Source organism: Trematomus bernacchii, unplaced genomic scaffold, assembly GCF_902827165.1.
Source record: "Trematomus bernacchii unplaced genomic scaffold, fTreBer1.1, whole genome shotgun sequence".
Classification (NCBI taxonomy): domain Eukaryota; kingdom Metazoa; phylum Chordata; class Actinopteri; order Perciformes; family Nototheniidae; genus Trematomus; species Trematomus bernacchii.
The window spans coordinates 1091057-1110550 of NW_022987910.1; the positions used below are offsets into that span (position 1 = coordinate 1091057).

General features: G+C 41.7%; 1 protein-coding gene across 4 annotated transcripts in view; it reads left to right on the top strand.

The window, feature by feature from the left end:
- LOC117470345 (cytoplasmic dynein 2 heavy chain 1) overlaps positions 1–19494 on the top strand; it is a 112430-nt gene that overhangs the window by 41081 nt on the left and 51855 nt on the right. For 2 of the 4 annotated variants that reach the window (XM_034115089.1, XM_034115090.1), the window contains exons 53-73: positions 452–576; positions 1140–1388; positions 1625–1733; positions 1863–1976; positions 2385–2527; positions 2882–2966; positions 3395–3558; positions 3974–4111; positions 5797–5910; positions 6047–6207; positions 7291–7414; positions 7554–7675; positions 7863–7949; positions 9404–9530; positions 10762–10903; positions 11896–12005; positions 12380–12400; positions 15715–15813; positions 16702–16825; positions 17810–17973; positions 18101–18220. In XM_034115089.1, the coding sequence (XP_033970980.1) occupies positions 452–576; positions 1140–1388; positions 1625–1733; positions 1863–1976; positions 2385–2527; positions 2882–2966; positions 3395–3558; positions 3974–4111; positions 5797–5910; positions 6047–6207; positions 7291–7414; positions 7554–7675; positions 7863–7949; positions 9404–9530; positions 10762–10903; positions 11896–12005; positions 12380–12400; positions 15715–15813; positions 16702–16825; positions 17810–17973; positions 18101–18220 (2642 nt within the window). The remainder of the gene's footprint in view (positions 1–451; positions 577–1139; positions 1389–1624; positions 1734–1862; positions 1977–2384; positions 2528–2881; positions 2967–3394; positions 3559–3973; positions 4112–5796; positions 5911–6046; positions 6208–7290; positions 7415–7553; positions 7676–7862; positions 7950–9403; positions 9531–10761; positions 10904–11895; positions 12006–12379; positions 12401–15714; positions 15814–16701; positions 16826–17809; positions 17974–18100; positions 18221–19494) is intronic. The other 2 variants (XM_034115091.1, XM_034115092.1) reach the window with 2 other exon arrangements.

Here is a 19494-nt window from a genome sequence, read left to right on the forward strand (position 1 = left end):
TGATTGCAGAGACAGAGCAGTACCAGTACTTTCCCAAACTTCCCTGTCATCTGCTCACACGTCTTTAAACATAAGCCATCTGCATTAAAATCCAACCTGTGAGAGAGCATCAGCTAAAGGCTGGTACCTATACTCTGCAAGAAATGTCTCTTCCAAATGATGGCCAGAAGTGCAGTCCACCTGCAAAGCAAACACCTGCCCGCTTCTCTAAAACATCTGGTGTGTAAGCTGTGCGATTTGAAACCTAATCAAAAATGCCCATGTTGAACATTCAGACACACATTTATTTCATTTTCAGATGTTTTTGACTGGTATTGGTTCATTTTTGTGACAGTAGTTTCCACATTTTTCCCATATTTTCTCTCACCTCTGAATCCTCTGAAGTCTGTCATTTGATGTGCACGTAGGTGGGTGTGTTGCTAACCATCTGTAATATTTCCCCCGGGTGCAGATGGTTTCTATGTGACATGGGGAGCCTCTGAAGGGGCTGTGATGGCTCCAGGCCAGTCTCTCCCTCCTCATGGTAAACAACTGGGGCGCCTGGATTCTGCTGACCTCAAGCAAGTTATACAAAAGGTACACTGTCTGCAGTGCTGTGCCTAACAACCCACAAACAGTAAAATAACAAAACACAATTGTTTTTTGTTGGCAACCTTGGGCAGAAAACAGGGTATTAACAAGCCATTGTAATTTGGCTCCCCTTATCGCGTCACATAAAGATTCATTACAGTATACTGCCTCCCATCTCAACTCACAGCTTGTGAACTTACTTGCAAAGGTTCACCACATTTTTACTGCCAGATTAATCACAGTATATTGAGCTTATTCAGCGGGGGCTTAAAGAGACAGGGGCTAAAACGTAGCGGTGAATACAGGTATATTTTAAATAATGGTATATCAAATAAAATATGCTATTTTGCATAATTAGAACTTTGCTTACATTTATAATGATGTATCTTAACACTGTGGTTTTGCAGCTTTACCTTAGTAAATGAAGGATGTTCTTTTTTCAGCTTCTGATTTTATCTCTACGCCTAATTAATCTGGCTCTGTTCCTGTGTCGGTGTTTCATTCTTTCTTCTGAGTGTCTGTGGTGCAGCTCTCTCACCTGCGTGTGCTCCTCCTCTCCCCTCCCCTAGGGAGTAGTGCTGTACAGCCGTGATAATAAGGAGCTGGATCTCCTTCTGTTCTGGGAAGTGTGTGACTTCGTGTCCAGGGTGGACCGGGTCCTGAGCCGACCCGGGGGCTCTCTGCTTCTGGCGGGCAGGAGTGGAGTGGGTCGGCACACAGCCACCTGCCTGGTGTCACACATGCATGGATTCACACTGTTCACGCCCAAGATCTCCCGTGGTTATGCTCTCAAGAATTTCAGCAATGATCTCAAGACGGTGAGAGTGGATTGCCTTTTTTATCGGCTCAACTAGTTCACATTATGCCAAACTAACCAGCGTATGCCGAAAACCCTTAGAGTTTTTTGTACTGAGCTTTCTAATTTCCCTTAGGCCATATTATGCTTTGGGGGTTTTCCCTTTTCCTGTAGTTTGTTATATAGCTTTTTGTTGGCAAAAATTGTGATTGTGTCTATGTATATGAAAACGTAAAATGTCTTTGTATGTATGTGCAGGTGATGCAGCTTGCCGGTCTGGAGGGCCAACAGGTGGTTCTACTGTTGGAGGATTATCAGTTTGTTCACCAAGCTTTCTTAGAAATGGTGAACAGCCTGTTGTCATCAGGTGTGTAAAGTGTTTGTTTCCCTTCCTTCCATTTGTATGAGAACAGATTTGACTTTTGACCGCAAGGTTCTTCTTTATTAACTTCAAGGTCAGGATTATATTTATGTGTTTGTTTGCATTATTCTTCAGGTGAAGTTCCCGGTCTGTACACCCCTGAAGAGCTGGAGCCTCTCCTTTCCTCTCTCAAAGATGCTGCTTCCCAGGATGGATTCACCGGACCACTGTACAACTACTTTTCCCACAGTGGGTCCACAGTTTATTTCTCTTTTTTAATGTAACAAATAAAATATTGTTCCAATCTGTGTGGTAGATGTTGTATTCTGGCCCTCTGCTCACATATCCTCTGCTTCCCTGCTGTGCAGTGGAGTCTTCACTCTACAAATGGTGCAGTGTCGTTGAGGTTGATGCTGCTGCTAAAGAATACAATCAGTAGCTCTATTATTGTCAAAGTATACCCGCTATAGAGCAACTCTGTGAGAAGGTATAAGCTGAACGGGACAATCTCTGCAACACAAAAATTGCCCCTACTATCTCTGTTTCCAGCTAATTTGTTTTGTCTCAAACTACATTTTATGATTAACTCCTAAACCGTTCTTATTTCCTAACAATCACCCTACATGGCGTTTCTGTTTGTGCACCACCCCTCCCTAGGAATCAAGCAAAACCTCCACATTGTTCTGATCATGGACTGCTCCAACTCTAACTTCACCATCAACTGTGAGAGCAACCCAGCTTTCTACCGCAAGTGTTCTGTCCAGTGGATGGAAGGATGGTCTGAAAGCAGCATGAAGAAGGTAGGAGGAAGAGGAGAAAGGAGCAACAACAACAGTGACATATTTTAAATAAACAATTGCTACTTAAAGCAGTTAAGTAGAGAGATATACATATATATATACATACTTGTGCAGCCTTGAGCTAAAATCTGTTGAGCTATCTTTTACTCTGCTGTAGCCCCGTGCATACTTGTATGATTAACAAGTGGTTTCATATTTGATATTAACCCTATCAACACAGGGCTTAAGAAGTACATTTGCCTAATTGTGCTAACTGAAATCATACATTTTTCTTCAATAAAGAAGATTTTAACGCATGCATTAACACTTTTCATATAACTTTTTCATCTGGTGTGTAAACCTTAATCTTGTCAGATTCCTGAGCTGCTGCTAGCAAGGACAGAAGGAGGAGGAGGAGAGGAGAATGGAAGGGAAACGGCCACAAAGGGGAACAACTCAGGTGGGAGCGCTTGTACACAGAGCAAAGTTGTGTTCATTATAATTATGTTGAAGTTACTTTTATAGTTCATCCTTGTCATCTCCTTAAGAATAATTGTAATGCTGTGGATGTAGTTGCAAGACACTTAATATAATCCAACAATCTTCCAGTTATCACAATTACAATTTTAGTGCTGTCATTTAAAAATGGCTTTTTCCACCAGTGTATAAATAACTTAAAAAATATGAGGGTAAATGTTTCCACCAATGCAAGAAAGGTATGTGAACCACAAGAAAAACAACTATTCTATTATTTTTCACATGATAAAGCTGTAGGAAAATGACCATTGTTCTTAGCTGTTTTTGGCTTTGTATGTCTTGTAAAGAAGTGAAATGGCCTTCTTAATTTAAACCGGTTTGTGCTCACCATCTTCCATATTCTCCACTCAGCAGGGTCTGCTCAGGGAGACCTGTGCCGTTTGTTCCTGATGGTCCATGAGTCATGCAGAGAATATGGTGCAACACCCAGCCAGTACATGTCCTTCCTGCATGTTTACACTGCATTATTTAGCCGGAAACAGAGCCAGCTCACAACGAGACAGCAGCACCTGCAGGTATAATATCAGATACAGTACAATGTCCATATGCACCAAAAACTACGACGGATAAAAAGTACTCACACCAAATGTTTTATTGTTTGTTTTTTTACAACATAATTTAGTTGTAAGACTAAGACAAATATAAGTATTGTCTGTCAAAATACAAAAGTAAAAATATGATTTGTATTACACAGATATTTTTGTGTATATGGTTTGTAGAAGTTTTCAAAAACAACTAGTTGTGATATGTATCAAAACCTTAAAAGATACATACAAAATAAAGGCTTTTTAGGTTAATGTCTTTTCCTAATCTGAAATGCAGTTTCTGTTTAGGATTAAGAGCCTTTTGAATTTGGTATAACATTTCCTCGGTTGTTTGTTTTTCTCAAACATCAAAGTCATATTTACTTTCTTCGACTTGTGTCTCCAGGCGGGCGTGTCGAAGTTGAACGAAGCTAAGTCATTGGTGGATGAGTTGAAGAGGCGGGCTGCGGAGCAGAGTGCACTGCTGAAGACAAAACAACAGGAGGCAGATTCTGCCCTGCAGGAAATTACCACTTCTATGCAGGTGTGTGTGTGTGTGTGTGTGTGTGTGTGTGTGTGTGTGTGTGTGTGTGTGTGTGTGTGTGTGTGTGTGTGTGTGTGTGTGTGTGTGTGTGTGTGTGTGTGTGTGTGTGTGTGTGTGTGTGTGTGTGTGTGTGTGTGTGTGTGTGTGTGTGTGTGTGTGTGTGTGTGTGTGTGTGTGTGTGTGTGTGTGTGTGTGTGTGTGTGTGTGTGTGTGTGTGTGTGTGTGTGTGTGTGTGTGTGTGTGTGTGTGTGTGTGTGTGTGTGTGTGTGTGTGTGTGTGTGTGTGTGTGTGTGTGACTGTGACTGTGACTGTGACTGTGTGTGACTGTGTGTGACTGTGTGTTTGTGACTGTGTGTGTAACTCTGACGCTCAGTGGCAGACAGGACCGAGGTCCAGCAGGGTTTCGTGTCTCCTCCAAGTTATATCTATCCTCCTCCGAACTCTCACTGCGGGCCTTCTTGCTGCCAAACTACTCTTCTCTTTTCTAGTCTTCTCTTTTCTAGTCTTCTCTATTCTTCTCTTCTCTCATTTATACATCTTCTCTAATCTCAATTTGGCTTCTCTTCCCTTCTTTCTCTCTATTTTCTTCTCTTCTCTTTACTTCTCTTCCCCTTTCCCCTTTCCTCTTCCTCTTATCTTTGCCTCTCTTCTTCACGTGTCTTCCCCTCATCTGCATTGTATTATGCAAACAACTTTTTATGTATTTCCCACCACTGTGTCTACCCTGCTGTGAAGACGCTATTTATTTAGTTTGGTGTGCTTTTGCGCATTACTTTGTTCTGTGACTTCTCATCCAGAGTCTTCTCTCTCCTGATATCCACACTTTCCATTTCCTCCTGCTGACTCTGTCTTGAGGTGGATGGATGGATGTTAGGATAGATGTATGGAGGGAAAGGGAAGCTGAACCCTGTTCATTAGATATGATATCCCTCTGTCTCCTCTCTGTGGGGAATTGGCTTTTTTGAGTGAGATGGAGAGAAAAGGGAAGAGAGAGGAAACAACAGAAGGAGAAACTGTCAGCAGAGTCAGTTTGCAGAGTGCTAATTACCAAATAGACTTGTCCCTTTGGACTGTAGCAACTACGCCTCCTGTAGAGATGGTGACAGCAGGGAGGGGGAAAGGAGAAACACTCAGACAGAGCAATGACTAGGGGAAACAAACTTGATGGAATAGTGATAGAGGCTTGGGAAAGAGTAGAAAGCAGTGGGAGAGGCAGACAAATTAGATTCTATCAACGAATAGGAGACATATGTGGCACGTAAGAAGGGATCAAGACTTGACAGGGAGAATTGGAAGGATGAGAAGACAGTCAATGAAGAGATTTGCTTGGGCTGAGGGTGCGATGTGATAAGATGGATATGGATTATTGGGATCATATAGAGGTGATTCAACCACTTTCTCTTTTCATCCTCAACAATGTGTCCTACTCTGAAACCAAATCTTTCAGGACTGGGGCTGTATGTCTGACGCATCTCAGAATTGAAGTATTGAAAAAGAGTCTCATTTACATTTTAAGAGGTTGTTCAGAGAGGTTTTAGTTGTCAAATCTCCAGGTCAAGGGGTCAAGTGTTCTCAGAGAGTAGCAAGACGAAGACAGTATGCTGTGTTTAAGATTCTTCTGTTTCAGAAACATATGAAGGCTGTAATAAACATCACGAGATATTTCTTTTTTTGTTTCCATCCAGAATGCAAGTGACCAGAAGACAGAAATGGAAAAGATAAAAGGGAAGATGGCTCATGAAGTGGCCAAGATTGAAGAGAGAAAGGCAAAAATAGATGATGAGCTGAAAGAAGTGCAGGTAAGTGTCATTATACGTCTGTTACTAGAACTACACACGCAATACAACTGCCCTCGAACAGGTATTTACTCTCCATCCCAGCTGTACTTATCCCTTCTTAACCTCTGTACCCCCCCCCCTTATTGCTGCCGTCTAGCCTTTGGTAGATGAAGCAAAGCGTGCAGTTGGGAACATCAAGCCTGAAGCTCTGTCAGAAATCCGCTCCCTCCGCATGCCGCCTGACGTCATCAGAGACATCCTGGAGGGGGTCCTGAGAATGATGGGAACCTTCGACACCTCCTGGGTCAGCATGAAAAGGTGAAAAGGGGAAGAGTCGGGATAGACATGAGAAAGGCGAAAGAAAGAAGGGTGGAATAATAAATGAGGAGAAAGTTTAGCTTTCGGGAGTAATTCAACTGACGAGGATCTTCAACACCTTTTGGGTTAAGAAGAAGACGTGTAAGGAGGGGAGGGGGTGTTAAGGGAGCGATGGGAGGAAGAAGATGATGAAAGGTTTTGCTGGAGGGAATGAATCATCAATTTCTGCTTTAGTTGTCTTCATGGCATAATATTATAGTCTGTGTGTCGTCCAAACATTTATATTTTCCCACCATTTGTTCTTATGGCCCGAAAAAAGAACTATGGTATTTATGCAGCATTACGCAATTCATTTTTGATTTCATGTAAATGTAGCTTTGAATAACACACTCATCTGACCGCGGGCACCTTTAGAGGGTATCAGACGGACCAAAAATAATGCTGCCTTGCTAATGACTCCACTCTGGGCATTGTGTGTGTGTGTGTGTGTGTGTGTGTGTGTGTGTGTGTGTGTGTGTGTGTGTGTGTGTGTGTGTGTGTGTGTGTGTGTGTGTGTGTGTGTGTGTGTGTGTGTGTGTGTGTGTGTGTGGTGTGTGTGTGTGTGTGTGTGTGTGTGTGTGTGTGTGTGTGTGTGGTGTGTGTGTGTGTGTGTGTGTGTGTGTGGTGTGTGTGTGTGTGTGTGTGTGTGTGTGTGTGTGTGGTGTGTGTGTGTGTGTGTGTGTGTGTGTGTGTGTGTGTGTGTGTGTGTGTGTGTGTGTGTGTGTGTGTGTGTGTGTGTGTGTGTGTGTGTGTGTGTGTGTGTGTGTGTGTGTGTGTGTGTGTGTGTGTGTGTGTGTGTGTGTGTGTGTGTGTGTGTGTGTGTGTGTGTGTGTGAACATTAGCTTCTTCATTTTCTAGATAACAAGTCACTTAATTCCATCTTCCTCTCTAAAGATCTGTCTCTCTATCACTTATTGACTTTGCTTTACTGCCATGGTATTAACATCAAAATATCACCACAGTCAACATGTATGTGATTTATTTGTCACCTGGTCATGTCCAATCCTCTCTCTCTCTCCTGTTTTTTCCTCATTTCTTCTGTAGTTTTCTGGCTAAGCGTGGTGTGAGGGAGGACATAACAACATTTGAGGTGAGGAACATCACCCCTGAGATTCGCCAGAGTGTGGAAGAACTGCTCAACAGGAACAAGGCTTCCTTCGATCCCAAGGTCAGTTAGCCACAATAGCAGAATAAGAATTAGATGTTTGGTAGCTGGAAGTGATTAACCCCTTGGTCCTTTTGTATTTCTTAGCTGAAAATAGTATTGTAGCTTTTGTTATTACTGACTTATTGCTGTTGTTGGTCAGAATGCAAAGCGTGCGAGTGCAGCAGCTGCTCCCCTGGCCGCCTGGGTCAAAGCCAACATCCAATACTCCCACGTCCTAGAGAGGATCCAGCCACTGGAGAGAGAGCAGGCCGGACTACTGGAGTAGGAAAACACACACACACAAATACCACTCCAGATAGCACCATATACACACACTTATTCATCATAATTGTAGTCAAATAAAATGCTTGTAAGTGAACTTTTGGTCTTGGTCTTCACCTGGCAGCTCGTATTCATTTTCTCTCAAAATAAATATACAGACCTAACACTTGTTATTGTGTGTGTCCAGAAACATGAGGAAAACGGAGAGCAGGAAGAATAAGCTGGAGGACCAGCTTAACTCTGTCGGAGCCAAAGTCAACGAGCTGAAAGAGAAGTATGCCTCCTTCTAACTTTCAAATCAAATCAAATCAAATCAGGTTTTATTTATATAGCACATTTTTTAAAAGATTTTTGGTCGAGCCAAAGTGCTGTACATGCAAATAAAAAACACTTTACTGCGATAGCAAACAAAAGACAATAAATTACAACAGCAAATATAAAAATCAAACACAGGGAAATGTCATGAGTCGTGCTCCGCTCTGACTAGAAGGCCAGGGAGAAGAAGTGAGTCTTTAGTGTTGACTTTCCATCTATTCTTCCAGCGTTGAATCCTTCCATTCTGTATTTCACCAGTGACAAATGTCATGGCCTGGCTCTCGGCCATAACAAAAAGTGTGGAAAGGACAAGAGGATGTATAAGAAAGTATGTTTATTAGCCAAAACTAAACGGGAACCAAAACTAACACAAAGACAAGGCAAAGTACAAACGAGAGTGGCCGCTCTCAGCACAGGTCCTCCGCGGAGAGAGAGATCAAGACTCTGGCTCAGGCCTCTTAATCCTCCGGTGCCAGCCGTCAGGTGTCCTCAATCAGTGCGGGCACAAGCAGAGAAAGGACATTAAAGGGACACACACACACACACAACAGGAGATAGCAAGGCAGGGGTCGTCACACAAAGTCTAAATATTGCCTTCACGTTAGGTTGACAAAAAAGCTAAAAACAAAGAGATTCAATTAGAGACAGGACAATAAATGGTTCATTTTGTTTCATGGCATGGGCAGAACCAGGACTGGTGAAGTATCATTTACTTCAAAGCTTTGGTGAAAAGCAGGAATCTTTGGAAATGATGAAGCTTTTAAGAAACTTCTGAAGCTCGGCTTGCAGGCTAGATTTCCACAAACAAATCTAGTAGTTGCCTTGACTTACTGCCAGCCACGCAGTATCCCTTCCTCTCTTATACCATGTAGTTATACCAAGGATACAAACAATCAATGATAACGGGCAGCTCTTTGCCACTCTCTTTTGCCTGGACATCAGCCAGTTCTTTTCTTATAAGGACATCATGAACAAACTTCACTCTACAAGTGTGACTGAGCGCTCATTCCCTGCTCTTTCCTCCAACATGTTCAACCTTTGCTCTCTCAGACAATCTGTCTTGCCATTTGACTTAGTATCCAACCCTATTTGTACAATTACTTCTTAACTGTGTTAGTCAAACTGAAAGATGTCTTACTTGCCCCGGCCATTCCTCTCCTCTCCTCTTGAGTAGTCTCTTGGCACCATTCCTCACTTTACCTCACCTCACCTCACCTGTCCCAACAACGCATTATCCAGATTTGTATTTTGAAAGGCACAGAAGTAGCTACAAATGAGAAATAATTAAATACATGTTTTCAATCTATTTAATCTAGCCTGGGTAGAGGAAACGAATATCAAAATGTCGAGCTTAAAAATCTCCAATGATTCCACATCAAAAGCATTTACACATGTGTTTATTCTTTATCTCAGGTTTCAGTGTCACACTACAGAGGCGGCTAAGTTGGAGGCTGAGGTAACAAAAGCTCAGGACACGATCACTGCCGCCCAGCAGCTCCTATCACAACTGGAAGGAGAACACACACGGTGGAACGCACAGGTAGTTTGACGTGTCTGTGTGTTGAGGTGTGTATTGGTGAGGCAGGTTATACTATACTAAGAAAGAGGCACATTTAACATGTAAGAGCAACATGAGGTGTGTGTGTGTGTGTGTGTGTGTGTGTGTGTGTGTGTGTGTGTGTGTGTGTGTGTGTGTGTGTGTGTGTGTGTGTGTGTGTGTGTGTGTGTGTGTGTGTGTGTGTGTGTGTGTGTGTGTGTGTGTGTGTGTGTGTGTGTGTGTGTGTGTGTGTGTGTGTGTGTGTGTGTGTGGGGGTGGGGGTGTGTGTGTGTGTGGGTGGATAGGGGGGATGTATCCTGCTGTCTTTGGTCCCTTCTGGCTGTTTTTACTCCTCTCTGCAGCATCTGTCTGCGCCTTAATTAAAACACTCAATCTCTTGCTGACACGCACACTTGCACACACACACACTTGCACACACACACACACACACACACACACACACACACACACACACACACACACACACACACTCACACACTCACACACTCATTGCCTCCCTCAAGGTCCGCACCCACCAAAAAGCCAGTTAACTCTCTTCTCACGTATTTCCATATCCTCACACTACACATTTCCTCCCCAACACTTTTGCACACTGTGCAGAAGCTGTGGTTAGCTATATGTTAATGCCTCTAAGTTGTTAAAAGTGTTTCAAGGGCAGTGAGAGGCACATGGGGAGAGGGGTAAACAAGAGAGTGAGCGAGTACAGACTGAGTGGTGCATAAATAGATGGATGTTTTGAGCTAAGGTATTGGGTGTATCATGATGTCTGACAGTATTACACCAGAGATCGCATGGTTATGAAAACCGGCAGCACAGAGATGGGGGCATTCAGGGTAATAAGGCGTTTCAATTAAGCCTGATGCATAGTTATTCTCCAAAAATCAACTGGCATGCTAAATAGACTCAAATTAAGTCTGGCTCAACATAGAAATCATAACATTACATTATCTCATAATAACAAGTGTGTGCCTGTGTTACTGCATTTGTGTTCTAGTCAGAGTCAGTGTAGACTTTTGGGGATTGTTGGGGCTAGAAGTCAGCGTTTTGTGGTTCATCAGAGGAAACGCATGCAATGTCCACGGGGGTCTAGTTACTTACCTTTCCCTTCTTTTATCCCTCTGATTCCTCCCAATCCCCGCAGTGCCCTCCCCTCTCTTGTCTGTTAATAATAATCTGTTCTTTCACTCTAATCCCCTACTCTCTTTTTGATCAGATGTCTGAGATAAAGAATGAGTTGGAAACGCTCCCTATGAGGGCCATGCTTGCTGCAGCCTTCATCACCTACCTCTCTGCAGCATCTGAAGACCGCAGGAGACACTGTCAAGAGACATGGATGGCTCAATCCGGACTACAAAGTAAACATACAGCTACGACACACTAGCACCAGACACACAAAAAGCACACTACTTCCTCCTCTCCTTAAAGGTAGGGTAGGTAATTCACTTCAGAAACACTTTTTGTTATATTCCATGGAATGCTCTTAACATCCCGATAGCAATGAATACATTAAATGCTTTGACAATAAATACATTAAAAAAATTCATCTGTGGAAGCCGTAGTACTGTAAAAAGCACGACCAATCATCTGAGCCGGCCCGGCTAAAATAACTGGATGGCCTACCTGCCTGTCAGCCTTCCATCTCGTGTACAAACTTATCTCGTGCCCTCATTGGTCATGTGCACATTCGTGTGTGTTGGAGGAGGGGCTCTGTAAGGAAGTCTGAAGGAAGGGGCAGATTTTTTTCGGGTGCGTACTTTCAAATTCACTAATGACCATTTAACACTCTAAGACTACAAGTTCACTCAAGTAACCCAACATTGCAACTGTATTTAGCAACACAACAAGTACAAATGTCAGGAATTCACACACTCATTAAGCATTACAGAATTGAATAATCCTGTTTTTCAGAACTGGATTTGACTTCTCATCTGCCAAGCATAATCACCTTCATTTGTCAGCCTGTATTCAGCTATTAAAATTCCCTCCACACAAATGAACCTGTAAAATGTGTGAAAGTCTCTTTCAGCCCTAATTATTGCCTTATTAATAGCTCCTTCCACATTATTGCGCTTGGCAACCTCGTTCCCAGGGGGCTTCAGATGTGCATGTTAAGAGTCATCAAGTTGACCCACTATCATTTTAAAATCCTTATGTCCTTCTAATGGCTTCTCCACAATGTAGGTGTCAAGATAACTTAGTGAACCCACTTAAAGTGTATTTTACTGTGTTTAGGCACTATTGATGAGGCTTGTTGTCAGTAACTGTCATATCACAGGATTGTTTTTAGTGGGCAAAAAGAAAAGCAACAAATCAGAATCTGCATTTTTGTGTTGTTTGATGGTTTCAGAGTTTGACTTGCGTTCATTCCTGTGCTCGGAGAGTGAGCAGCTGATCTGGAAGGGTCAAGGGTTGCCATCTGATGACCTCTCCATGGAGAATGCACTGGTCATATTACAGGTTAGACATCCATTTGTCACTCGGTCTAATTTAGTTCATTTTTCCACTTTTGCTTTATTTCCCTTGATAACAATTCAGATTTTTCACAGGAAGACCTATGGTAATGTAGACTTAATGCAATGTAATCCCCAACATCCATCTCCTTCTGCAAAGTTAACTTTTTTTCTTTTTGTATTTCTATTTCTATATTAGCGTACAGTAAGACTTATGCTCTCATGCATTAACAAAGACATCAAAGTACAATATAAATACAGCACTCTCTTGTAAGAGCCAGTCTCCATATTAATTGTTTTGTCAATAATCTTTCCCTTGTTGCCATTCATCCGTCTTCCATTTGTCTGTAATGTGTTTTGTTTTTACCATTGCTGCATCAGATCAATGCACTCAAGCTACGGGTAAGAAGCTGTTCCATCATTCTTCCTTATAGCTTAGCGTAGCCTCCCTGTTTCTCTCACTGTCTGTCTGTGTGTTCCTATGTTATAGTTTCTTTATTATTGTTGTTTCATCTTCTGTATACACTACCAACAAAATGTGTATGGCAGTCGTTCACATTAACACAAACACACAAACACCAATATGCAAAAGCCAAGATGACCTTTATCTGTATATTTATTAGACAACCTAATCATCTCAACAATTAGCCTATTTGGTACAGAACTACAAAGGGGGTTAATTGCAGCAGTTTCTCACTAATATGTCAATGTATGCTGTGCCTGTGATATACTAAGGTGCTGTTTACACAAGAACGCAAACGGTTGTGTCCGCTACTTTTCTCTTTCGTATCAAATCAAATCAAATCAAGTTTTATTTATATAGCACATTTTTAAACGATTTTTGGTTGAGCCAAAGTGCTGTACATATAATAAAAATACTCTACAGTAAAGACACTTTACAGCAAATACAACAGCACAGTTTGTGCAGAATATCAGTATATAGCCCGCTCGTTCACACAAGGCCGTAACGGAACCGCGGAAACGGACCCCGCAAACGATAACGGGTCCCAAAGTGGATAGATCTGCAAACGAAACGCTCTGGGGGGGCAAACGGCTCCGTGTGTACGCCCTATACGATCATTTCCTGATAACGATGAAGCCATAGCCCCGCCTCTCCCCACCTCTGCTGCTCACTGCTATAGCATGGTCAGTAGCAGTGGCGGCCGGTGGTCTTTTTTTTTGGTGGGGCTCTTGACGTACCGTAAGTGACCTACCCGGGGGGTCCGGGGGAAATTGTTTTCGAGAAATGACCCCTTAAATGATGACTTCTGGTGATGTTAGAGGGGGGGGGGAAAGGAGAAATCGAGGCTTAAAAATATGAGAAGACTGATCAATACCTCCATAATCTTCAGTGTGGAAAATATTATTTATCAACCTGAACATCTACTACTTTACCAGGAATTTGTGTTCTCAGAACTGGTCTGTTTTTTTCTTTCTTAAAACTGTTCATGTTTTATGAACCAACACCTTCACCAAGTAGCTTTACAGTGAACTGCATGTGAGATATAAAATTAATAGCATCTTTTCAGTAGCATTAATTATAAATATTTAAGTGGTTCAATACAAGTCACTACAGCATTTCAAACTGAACTGTGAATAAATGCAATTTAAAAAAAATAACCACAGCACAAAATGTCATAAATTGTGTTTTTTCTTTGTTTCTCTGAGGATTATTTACAAACAGGCTTATTTACATATAGCAATAACTCAGAAATGAAAAAGCTACATCGTCTAACACGAACAACCAGTTAGCATAATGATAATATATGTGTTATGTACAATGTAACTGGCAAGGCTAGAGCAAGAAAGAACATAAAGTTTGCAAAAGGTTTAAATAACTTCAAGTATCTGTCTTCAGATTACGTGGAGGTTTTAGTCCGATGGGAAGCAGATTTTAAGCGACACCGAAGATAAACCAAAAATGTGGTGGAGCTGCAAACCGTGTAGTGTTGCTGGGACAGAACAGGAGCTATAACCGTTGGAAAATACATCACAGACAATGCAACAAACGTGGAGACAGAACAATCACTTCTGTGATAAATGCCCACTTATTAATAAACTTCTAACAACCATGGGAAACCTCCTCTCTACATATAAAGTGATATCCAAGCATGGGAAACAAAAGACAGCATTTACCTGTTTGCATCCAGCTAGCCAAGCCTTTCTTGTGTACCAGCTACTTGTGAAGCCTCGTGTATAAATGTTGTCTTTTTCACGAGATTGCTGCGATATATTCAAATCGGGTTGGTCCGGTGCAAGGTCTTTAAGCAACAATTTATCTGCCAAACTTCTCCTTTCGAAAGGATTGGAGATTAGCTCTTGAACAGAATTAGTCGGGGACCGAGGTCCGGAGACTCCACCTGCACACGAAGCCATCCTCATCAACTACTGCGTCAACCGGATACGAGTCACTGTCCAAACTACTCACAGACTGCACTGGGCGCTGACATTGGCGCCCGGTGACCGTCATCTTTGACGACGCTGATTGGCTGAAATTATATTTTCGCGGCATAGTTTACACGTTACAGATAGCAACAGTCAGCTGCTGGTGGCCGCTGCTGCACTGGTTGAAGGCTCCTCTCTTAGCGCCCAGACGAGAGAAGGTGCATGGGCAAGGCCAGGCAGGAAACATGTGACTTATCAGTAACTTTAGACATCGTAACACAATTTTAAACGAGATTTTATTGTAGATTATACATTTTACTGATACCAATTATATAATATTTACCTTGTTCATTAAAAATAAAAATAAAAACATATATATTTTTTTAAACATATATATTTTTTTTAATTTTAATTTTAATTATTATTATTATTTTTTTTTTCAATATGGGAAGAGGTGGGGCGGCGCCCCTAGCGCCCCTATGGACCGGCCGCCACTGGTCAGTAGCTACTGTCAGTAGCTACTGCTACTGCTACTGACCATGCTACAGATGTTAGTGCAAAATCTACAGCTCCTCTACCACAACCATCAGCAACAAGTGAACATGGAGAATTACATGAACTACATGTTGCTAAATCCACCGCGGGGCATAAACAGAAGGGCAACCATGGCAACCATGCTTGGGGGTCTTCTTCGCTGCTTTTGGTGTATTTTGCGGAATTACAGCGCCACTTACAGGCCCGGCATATGTACTACAGCGTCTCCAGCGCTTTCGAGCGGTCTCGTGTGGAAGTACAGCGCCACTTACAGGCCCGGCATATGTAATACAGCGTCTCCAGCGCTCCCGAGCGGTCTCGTGTGAACGGAAGACTTTTTTTATATCGTATTCGGTTCGTTTGCGTTTCGTATGCATTTGCGTGTAAATGGGGTCTAAGGCTGTTGCAAAATGTATACGTATAGATGTCCATGACACACATACACACAACATAGGGTAGACCAGAGTTCTTCTTCTTCGTCTTCTATCAGTACACAGAACAGATAAGTATGTCAAATAAGGCTGGGGGGAATACACAGACAAATAAGCAGGTCTGAGGAAGAGAATCGTTGAGCAAGTAACCGTGAAATGGAAGAGCGCAGGATGAAAAGAGGGAGCTGGACTTAATTCCTTTGCCAGGCAAAGGAGTGACACTGGTCGATAAGCATGACAGCAGTGAGACAGGACTGAAGTGCCTTTACACACCTTATTTTCCTTAGTAACTGAACTTCTTTTTAAGTATAACTATCCCAAAACAACTTAAGCTGAAAACAGTTCTTTATCATTGTTTGTGCTCAGAGTGTTGCCTGTCCGTTCCTGATCGACCCGTCATCCCGAGCTACAGAGTGGCTGCGCACACATCTCCAACAGCACAGACTGGAAGTTATCAACCAACAGGTAAAGACACACATACAAATACACATATACAAAAGGACATTATATGTGTCCTTAACTCTCCTGGTGCCTTCACAAACTCATTTTCACACACATGCACACTGATGAAATAAACCACAACCTGTCAGCGAGGTAACTTTTGTGTCTGCAGGAGCCAGTAAAGCAATTACTGTTTTTCTTTGAACTGTTTCATTAGGGGTCCTTGATTGATCTCCTTCTTCTTGTCTGACGAATCTATGTCTATTTTAAATTCCATTAGCCTTATCATTTAGTAACCAATCTGTTTGACAGAGCATATGATTAAGCCACCTTTACCTTCACCCCTGAATCTGTCCAGTTGTTGATTTTAACAAATGATATGATTGATAAATCTGTGTGTGTGTGTGTGTGTGTGTGTGTGTGTGTGTGTGTGTGTGTGTGTGTGTGTGTGTGTGTGTGTGTGTGTGTGTGTGTGTGTGTGTGTGTGTGTGTGTGTGTGTGTGTGTGTGTGTGTGTGTGTGTGTGTGTGTGTGTGTGTGTGTGTGTGTTGTGTGTGTCAATTGAAGGGCTGTATTTTAGTACTGTTGGTTCTCTTTGTATTTTATTTATTTCATCCCGGTTTGTTATCTCTGTTGTCAGCCAGATAAATGAATACAAGTTGATTTACTTTATCTGTATTTTAATTATTCTGAAAAAAACACTATTTACTCTTTAATTATTTAAACACTGAATGATTTTCGTATAGATATTGAAGATAGAACAAATATTGCTCTGATATAATACAGAGTATGGTGTCACCAACCAATCTTAGAAACGAAGGTATTATCTCTCTCTCTCTCTCTCTCTCTCTCTCTCTCTCTCTCTCTCTCTCTCTCTCTCTCTCTCTCTCTCTCTCTCTCTCTCTCTCTATAGGATAGCAACTTCATGACATCCCTGGAGCTGGCGGTCAGATTTGGAAAAACCCTCATCATCCAGGAGATGGATGGAGTTGAACCTGTGCTCTACCCTCTGCTGAGGAAGGACCTCATAGCACAGGGTAACCACACACTCACAGACCACACTATCATGCAAAGTGGGTATGGGAGAAGTGATTGATTCTTCATTAAAGCCAGTGGTTGCTACATAAAAAGCAGACCACTCTTTATGTAGGCAATTTATCTCATGTCATTTTGAAGACTTTTGTCTGAAATTGACTTTTGTTAATGGGTGCAATCTACTCTGCAGCTTGACATTATCTACCAACATTTAATTGAAGAATTGTGACATTTGAGCAAAGGGCAGTCAAACGCTTCGCTCTGTGTTCCATGAAGGATTAGTCGTAATTAGCCATTATATATAATAAAAAACATATATAATAAAAAAAAAAATGGTTGGCTTGCCTTATATATATTGTACATTTTTACAAACGTTGTTTGAACCTAACTGAGGAATTCAGACATCTTAAATACTTTATTGAAAATTCCTATGTATTACTGTATATACAATTAGCATTCAGATGTGCTTTTACTATTCTATTTTATAGATAAATGCTTAAATAATTCTCCAATAAGAAATGAATCTGCCCTTCTGATTTACCTTTACGTGTGATATTTCAGTTTCTTGGCTAAAATAACTGCATACCAATCACAGCTGTGGGCAAGTGTAAACAGAGGTTGGCCATACCTGTGAAAATGAGGGTGATTCATGAGGCTCTGAATCATCCAGGGAGAGGCGGATGTCTATTTGAAGCTAAATTGGAAAGAGTGGGTGCAGAGAAAGTGTAAGAAAGGGCAAGTTATCCACTTAAAAGTAGTGTCGAACAGGATGGAAAAAAAGAAGCAAGACAAAGGCATGGCAGTACTGCATTGCAGACATCTACAAGACAGAGAGTGGAGGAGAAAGTAAAAGGGTGACGATGGGATTCAAAGTGAACACTGTAGAGAAAGTAACAAGATTGCATAATAGAGTATATGTTGCTGACAAAGCGTTTTTCTCTCCGCCCAACTTCAACACATATTCACACACAAACACACAAATACAGGTCCCCGATATGTCGTCCAGATAGGAGACAAGGTCATCGATTACAATGAGGACTTCCGTCTCTTCCTGGCAACACGTAATCCGGCCCCCTTCATCCCCCCCGATGCCGTTTCTGTGGTTACAGAGGTCAACTTCACTACCACTAGGGCAGGCTTGCGAGGACAGGTAACCCACAAGTGCTTTTATAGTGCTATAACTCAGTGTGTATACATACACTGGCATGTACTGTATGTTTAAGTCATACTATGTGTCCACTTGCTTATCTTTTTGTGTGTGCATGTCTTCACTTTAGCTGCTGGCCTTGACCATCCAGCAGGAGAAGCCAGAATTGGAGACGGAAAAAACCCGACTGCTACAACAAGAGGAAGACAAGAAGATACAGCTGGCTCAGTTGGAGGAATCCCTCTTAGAGGTACACATGCAAACATTTAGCATACGGTGTCTAAAGAAGGGGAGAATTCTAGGCTTTGGAATTATGGACAAAAAACATAAAATGAAAAAAACCTTTAACTGGGTTGAACATATTTGGTATGACACTTTAAATGGTAATTACCAAAATAGATATTCTGCTTACCGTCGCCCATCACTGCATGCCATTGTGAATCCAAATGTAATGTATTCCGTGCCATTTTCCTCACCATGACCTTTTGATTTGTTAACTGGGTTGTCTCCCACATCACTTTTCTTTTTTTAAGGGAAAAATAATAGTGGCCAAATAAATTGGTATCTGCCTGATAATGAGTCGGATTCGCGTAGTAGTATTTAAACTTAAATGATGCATGGTATTTGACTTTATTCAAAATACCAATGTTTGAGCACATTCAGTCTTGATCGAAAAATGTGTATATTAAAAAACTAAATATGACAAGAAGAAAATATCCATAATTGTATTAACAATACAGTACGCCTGCAATTTGTACCTTCAAAAGCAAAATGATGTACTTCAGTTAAACAGATGAAGCTTTAATCAATATATAATTATAAGACAATGTTGAAGAAATTAGTGGATGACTTCCTTTTCTCCCAATTTGGAATGCACAGTTCCCCTCCTGATGAGTTAGATTGAGCCAATCCGCTGGCACCTTAGGCATGTCAGTGGGGAGTTCATTTTATTGCATTGCATTTCTTTTTACTTATTCCTGCACTTCAAACTTGTGCAGACATGTGTAGGCAGGTGCTAGATAATGTTACATCCACAGTAATGACAGTATGGAGCCGGAACATCATACAGTTAGTTGCTGCCAAATACTTAATGGGGCTCCATGTACTTACATGGCTTAATGCATATTTATAATCAAACACATACACGCACAGTTGATGTACATTGTGACACATAGACCCTCAACTTAATGATCATTTTCCATGCACACAGTCTTAGGGGAATTTCACACACACACACACACACACACACACACACACACACACACACACACCCACACACACACACACACACACACACACACACACACAGATAGTGCAGAGAGCAGGATGTCAGTGCTTCAGTGGTACAAGACGTGCAATTATTCCAGAATTGCAGGAGCATATTGGACTTGACATTTCCATGCTCCACTGCTCTCTCATATATTTTATTTGAATAAATTGTATCAGTTATTTTCAGAGAACAGATTCCACAGAATGAAGTTGGTTAGTCAAACTTTCTGCTTCGCCATCCCTACCTCTCATTTC